At 47.2% G+C, this 6,679-nt stretch overlaps 1 protein-coding gene and 1 non-coding gene across 2 annotated transcripts in view; both read left to right on the top strand.

Annotated features, from left to right (window-relative positions):
• LOC123247316 (acyl-coenzyme A thioesterase THEM5-like) overlaps positions 1-2,495 on the top strand; it is a 19,645-nt gene extending 17,150 nt beyond the window's left edge. Inside the window, exon 6 of the mRNA XM_044676174.1 lies at positions 2,331-2,495. Coding sequence (XP_044532109.1) covers positions 2,331-2,368 — 38 coding nt within the window. The 3' untranslated portion in view covers positions 2,369-2,495. The remainder of the gene's footprint in view (positions 1-2,330) is intronic.
• A 2,396-nt stretch (positions 2,496-4,891) lies between these two features.
• LOC123248105 lies at positions 4,892-4,998 on the top strand. Its single transcript, XR_006506208.1, has one exon. It is a non-coding gene; the product is annotated as a U6 spliceosomal RNA (small nuclear RNA).
• Positions 4,999-6,679: the final 1,681 nt, after the last annotated feature.

Raw genomic sequence — 6,679 nt, 5'->3', positions numbered from 1 at the left:
TGCCCCTCTGTCTCTTTTTCTTTCTCCTCTCTTCTTTTCTCTCTGTCTCTGTGTGTCTCTCTCTGTGTCTCTCTGTCTCTCTCTTTCTCTCTCTCTTCTTTTCTTTCTGTCTCTCTGTTTCTCTTTCTCTCTCTGTCTCTCTCTTTCTCTCTCCTTTTCCTTCTCTCTCTCTTTTTTTCTGCCTCTCTGTCTCCTTTTCTTTCTCTTCTCTCTCTTTTTCTCTCTTTCTCTTTTTTCTGCCTCTCTATCTCCCTTTCCTTCTCTCTCTCCTCTTTGTCTTTTTCTGCCTCTCTGTCCCTGCCTCTGTATGTGTCTCTCTCTTTCTCTGTCTCTTCATCTCTTTCTTTCTGTCTCTTTGAGCCTCTCTTTGTCTGTCTCTGTCTCTCTGTCTACCTACCTGTCTATCTGTCTCTTATTTCCCTCTGTATGTCTCTGTGTCTATCTGTGTGTGTGTGTGTGTGTGTGTGTGTGTGTGTGTGTGTGTGTGTATAGATATATACATACCACTTACTGGAATATGCACTCTTTCCTCACTTCTGTCTCAGAGCTTCTCTTGCTCCAGTACTATCTCCTACTCAAAGCCTTCTCTGACCCGCTCCTCCCTGCCCCTAACAGTTAATACTCTCCCTCTAACTCCCTTGTATTATAAATTCCCAGGAGCTGCCTGGCCTCCCAAGTAAGGAAACCAGAACCCAAGATCCATCTCTGACACATGTTGGCTAGCTATGTGACCCTGAGCAAGTCACCTGACCTCTCAGTTCCCCCAACCCCAACTAGGCAGCCCCTCAGAATAAATTTCACTGTAGCTGTCCATATGCATTAGTTCAAGGCATTTCCTACCCAGATGAGATCATAGAACTGGACAAAAAAAATTACAGCAAATAATTCAAGCTCTATTTCCATCTGGGTTGAGAATGCCCCGTGTCTTTGTTTGGTTTATAACCTGCCAAGCTATAAACTATTCACCAAAAAACATTTACTAAGTGCCAAGCATTGCTCTAATTGCTGGGAATACAAAGAGAAGAGTGAAGACACCATGGCCTTCGAGTTGTTGTTGTTGTTGTTGTTTAAGCAAAGAAACCCATTTTTCTAAATTGTAGCAAAACAAAACTCAGAAAAAGTATTCACAGCAGAATACCAAGAGGGTCTCAGATTAAGGAGTTTACATTCTAAAGGAGGAGAACAGGGACCTCAGAGTCCAATCACTTCCTTTTACAAAGAGGGAAACAGAGGCCCAAAATATGAAGTGACTAGGGCAGAAGCATACAATGAGACCGGAGGAGGCAGACGGAAGGCTGAACTCTTTCCTCATCTGCCTCTGCGCTTTCCTGGCTTCCTTCAAGGACCCTCTAAAATTCTCCTTCTGCTGGAAGCTTTTCCCAGTCCTTCTTCATTCCAATGCCTTTCCCCCCTCAATTATCCCCGATTTACCCTAGATCTAGTTTGTTTGAGGGTGATTGTTCACATGTTCCCTCCCCCTTTAGCCCTGAGAGCAGGGACTCTCTTTTACTTTTCTTTGTATCAGCATAGTGCCTGGCACATAGTAGGTCCTAATGATTGATTGATTATTAATGGATTCACTGTCCTGGTCTTGTAGTAGCCAAAGCAAACAGATTTTCTTTCCAAGAGTAGGCTGATCTTAAAAGGAGTTTTCATGGGGCAGGTAGGTGGACTGAGAGCCAGGCCTAGAGGCAGGAGGTCCTGGGTTCAAATTTGACCTTCCTAGCTGTGTGACCTTGGGCAAGTCACTTAACTCCATTGCCTATCCCTTACCGCTCTTCTGCCATGAAACCAATACACAGTATTGATTCCAAGACAGAAGCTAAGGTTTGTTGAGAGAGGTTGAGTTTTTATTCCTTGACTTCAGCCTCATAAAGTTCCTTCTAGCTCTGACACTCTGTGAAGCCTCTGACTGAGGAAGGAGCACCACTGGGTGTGTTTGAGGGTTGGAGAAGGATTCAAAGTTGACCATGATGATGATGTTGGGGGGCGGAGCTGGGGTGGGGAAGGAGGGCAGAAGGGCAACTGCAGAGTCTGTTTGTTCATGGGCCTTGGAGGCAATAAACAGACCGCACTGAAAAGAGAATCCAGGAGAAGTTAGGTGGCTCAGCGGATAGAGAGCCAGAGCTGGAGACAGGAGTCCTGGGTTCAAATCTAACCTCAGGCACTTCCTAGCTGTGTGACTGGGCAAACACATAATCCCCATTGCCTAACCCTAATTTAGCATCGATTCTAAGACAAGAAGGGGTAAGAGGTTTTTTGTCTTTTTTTAAAGGAAAAAAATAAGATTTAGAAGCCCAGGTCAATGCTGACTCTCGTCTCTGTTTCAGGGGTCTTCCTTCAGCTGGAATTGGAAAAGGAAGAATAACAGTGACCAGTCCCAAGTTGTCCCTATGTGCTACCTGCCCACTCCTCAATTGAGGGCACTGATCTGCCTTGGCAATGGGTGGACTTGGGGGTTGGAGGGGTGGGGAGAGAGTAAGTAAATTTCCACAATTCCATCCACCACCCAAATCCTAAAATCATTACTTCATCGGCCTCTCTGCCTCTGGGGATCAGAGCTATTGCGCCTCGAGCCTGCTTAGCCCCCCTATTCCTTTTGGACCAGCTGGATGGGAGCCCCCCCACTGAAGCCCAGTTCCCATGGGTTTGGGGGTTCTCTTTATACACAAGCACACACGTCTCTTCCTCCCGTTTCGTTCTCTATTTTCCTCCTGGTTTTGTGACTCTGCCAAGGATAGTCTTGCCCAGTCCTGTCCCTACACCCAAAGGAGCTGACCTTTCCAATAAGCAAATAATTCGTATTCTACTTGCCCACAAACCCACTGGCTTGACCAAATTGTGCCTATAGAGTCAGACCCAGCTAAGCCATCTATGTAACGAAGCTAACTTTCAAATAAGCAAGTATGGATGGTACAAGATGTTTCATTCCTGTTCCGTTTTCAGTCCTGCTGGTTGGTCTACATTCACCGAATCAGAATTTCAGGATCAGAAGAGATTTGAGAGGCTCTCTGCTAGGGTCTAGTCAGTCACTCAATCAGTGAGCATTTATTACTAGGTATCAGGCACTGTGTCAAGCTTGGGGGGTTCCGAAGGCAAACACCCAGTCCCTGTCCTCAAGGAGCCCACATTTGAATGAGGGAGACAACTTACAAACATACAAGTTAGACGCTAGAAGATAATCTAGCAGAGAAATGGTGGGGCAGGAAACTCGATCGATTAACCCGAATCCAGATTTCTTGACTCCCAATTCATCCCTCCCTCATTCCACCCCACTCCGATGCCTCCCCCAGAAAAATGCAAACTCACTATTACATCAAGCTGAGCAGAGGTTAACAATGGGCAAGCCAGGAGTCTCAGTGCACCTGTCACATCCAAGGGTCACCGGTAATAAAGTGGACAAAAGAACACACTTGTTCAACCATCAAAAGCACTCAACCATCAAGTGACGAAAATCACTGGTACGGTGCCCATTCACACAGGATGATAGCAAGATCTCTGGTGTCCGTGGTGACTGGCAAATCACCTCCAGCACACACACACACACACACACACACACACACACACACACACACGAAGGCGTTGGGCTCTCTCAGGGTAACTCGCTCCGTTCCCAAATAGACATTTGTGAGTTCCTCACGACGTTGCTCTTCGAACCCAAAGCATTTCCTACTAGAGTCCAGAACCAAGAGTAGATTCATAAAGTCCTTTTACAGGGGGCAGCTGGGTGGCTCAGTGGATTGAGAGCCAGGCCTAGAGACGGAAGGTCCTAGGTTCGAATCTGGCCTCAGACACTTCCCAGCTGTGTGACCCTGGGCAAGTCACTTGACCCCCATTGTCTAGCCCTGACCACTCTTCTGCCTTGGAGCCAATACACAGTATTGACTCCAAGATGGAAGGTGAGGGTTTGAAAAAAAAAAGTCCTTTTACATCACAGAAGGTCAAAACTAAAAAAGACATTAGCCCAGCTCTTCCATTTTCCAGATGAGAAAACTGAAGGGTCACACAGCTAGTCCATATGTAATTTGAATGGACATCTAACCTATTATGGCCAGTTAGAGTTTGCCTATATGCCCAATAGATTGCTTCCCTCTGGTGCTACTTCTTTCTGCTGATTCTCTTGTCCTATTGCTCAGCTACGAGGGGGGACTTGGAGCTGCCTACTAGCATTTTTTTAAAGGTTAAGGTTAAAAATCCACACTCTGCTCACCTTTAAAAAAAATGGCTCAGAATTAGAATTGAAAGGAGAAAATGGGGTCCTCGTTAGAGTGGTCGAGTCCCGGATAAGACACTTCAAACAAAGGTCCAAAACAGACCTCGTGGGAGGCTCCCCAGATCCCCAGACTGAGACACTGCATAGAAGAGCCTCTGGATAATATAAAGACACTCAGCCCCTCCCTTCTGTACCACAGAGGACTTCTGGGTCGTGTCTAATTCTTTGTGGCAGTGCCCTGTGGTACAGGGAGAAAGCACATCCCCCTTTCTTTAAATAACCAAAGGAATCGGTGAGATGTCTCATTCCTTTCTTGGCTCTGATTCACAGGCCATTGCCTCTCAAATTTGAAAAGGACAGAACTGGGGGATATCAAGACGTCAGAGCCTTTCGCTCCAAGAAATAGGAAGAATCTAGAAGGGCCCAGACATTCTTGATCTTGGCTGCCTCTGAACCCCTTTTTGTAGCCCCAGAATACTGGATGGTGGCATCCAGAGGAGAAAGGAGAAGGTGGAGATGTACAGGAGGCAGAGAGGACCAGAACAGACTCTTCCTCATCCTTAGCTCAGAATGTGGCCTAGGGGTGAGATAGAGGAAAGAGAAAGAAGTCTGTGGTACTCTTTGATAGGGCGCCAGGGCAAATATTTAATTAGAGGGCTCTTTCAGAAGGTGGGCAGAGTGCTTGCTTCAGCAGCACATATACTGAAATTGGAATGATCCAGAGAAGATTAGCATGGCCCCTGTGCAAGGATGACACACAAATTCATGAAGCATTCCACTGAAACATTTAAAAAAAAAAAAACTCTTACCTTCCGTCTTGGAGTCAATACTGTGTATTGGCTACAAGGTGGAAGAGTGGTAAGGGTAGGCAATGGGGGTCAAGTGACTTGCCCAGGGTCATACAGCTGGGAAGTGTCTGAGGCCAGACCTGAACCTAGGACCTCCTGTCTCTAGGCCTGGCTCTCAATCCACTGAGCTACCCAGCTGCCCCCCGAAACATTTTTTTTAAAGGTGAGCAGAGTGTGGATTTTTAAGACGGGTTTATAGGGGAGGGCAGCTAGATGACTCAGTGCATTGAGAGCCAGACCTAGAGGATCTAGGGTTCTGGATTCTTGGAGGTCCTGGGTTCAAATCAGAACTCAGACACTTCCTAGCTGTGTGACCCTGGGCAAGTCACTTAATTCCCATTGCCCAGTCTTTACCACTCTTCTGCCTTGGAACCAATATACAATATTCATTCCAAGACAGAAGGTAAAGGTTAAAAAAAAAAAGATGGGCTTGGGAACTGGATTTTACCAAGGCTGATGATAAAATTGGGTCGTCTGTTTAATCAGTGTGGTTATAACTGGGCACAGTGACTTTAAGAAATAGAACAATCAAGGCCCCTGGTAATCCATTCTTTCTCCAAGGGCTGAAAGTTATTGGTGACTCTTCCACAGTAGATAGAGGCAGAAGGTGAGCCCCTATCCTCTCCTTCTCCCTGAGAGTTTTCTGAAAGAAGAGGGTTAGCCCCAGACTCTTCCTGGAGGAAGGGGTTAAGAAGGCTGGGCTGATGGTCACAGAGACAGAACTACAGTGTTTATTCAGGAAAACAGGTCAGACTTGGCAGCAGCAGCCCCTGCTGGCTCCTCCCAGAGAGACCGGGCTGGGGGAATGAAGAAGAGAAAGAATTTGTACCTTCTCCCCTTTCCCCAACTCTCCAGAGCCCCTGGACAAGACAGCAAGCAATAGGTGAGTCTAGCAACTCCAGGGCACACTCCAGAGACCCTCAACTTGCTGGGAAAAAACTGAAAGAAGCCATCAGTAGACAATGGGGAAAGGCAGTGAAGAATGGCTAGACCAGGGACAGGTATGGGGTACCTGGGGCTAAGGGTGAAAAAGCCCTAGGGATGGGGAAGGAGATAAGCCTTAGGAAAGACATGGGAAATGGGGCTGAGGGCTTATTCAGCAAAGCTGAAAAAAGACCAGAACCTCCCTAAGTAACTATATCTGGGGGGTGGGGGAAAAACTAATGAATGCTTCCTTTGTGCTTGGCTTCAATAACAGGTTCCCACTGGCTGGTGGGACAGGAAGTGAGAAAGGGAGGGAATGGGGAAGAAGGACAGACACTGCCCTTGGATCTACTCACTCCCTGGGCTCCAGATGCATCAGGACTTTGTGGGAGGATTTGGAATAAGGGAAGGAGCCCTAATTCCCCAGGGAGCCTCTCCTCTCCCACCACCCGCACATCGCCTCACATCATTAAAGGAGTTCCAAAGACAAGTCTGGCCAGGAGAAGGTTCAGCCGAATAGATCTGTGGACCTGGAGAGCTGCAGGTGTGGCAGAGGGCTAGGCTTGACTCTGATTCCGCCCTGGGAAGAGGGGGACAATGATGGGGCTGAAGGATGATCGGACCAAGACAAGACTCTGAGTAGGAGTGGGTGTGGAGGAGAAGCAGGGAAAGGGTAGGTATGCCTGATTCTGTC

Source organism: Gracilinanus agilis, chromosome 4 (assembly GCF_016433145.1).
Source record: "Gracilinanus agilis isolate LMUSP501 chromosome 4, AgileGrace, whole genome shotgun sequence".
In the NCBI taxonomy this organism is placed as follows: domain Eukaryota; kingdom Metazoa; phylum Chordata; class Mammalia; order Didelphimorphia; family Didelphidae; genus Gracilinanus; species Gracilinanus agilis.
Note: the sequence above shows the minus strand (reverse complement) of the source record. Positions and strands in the feature narration are given on the sequence as shown.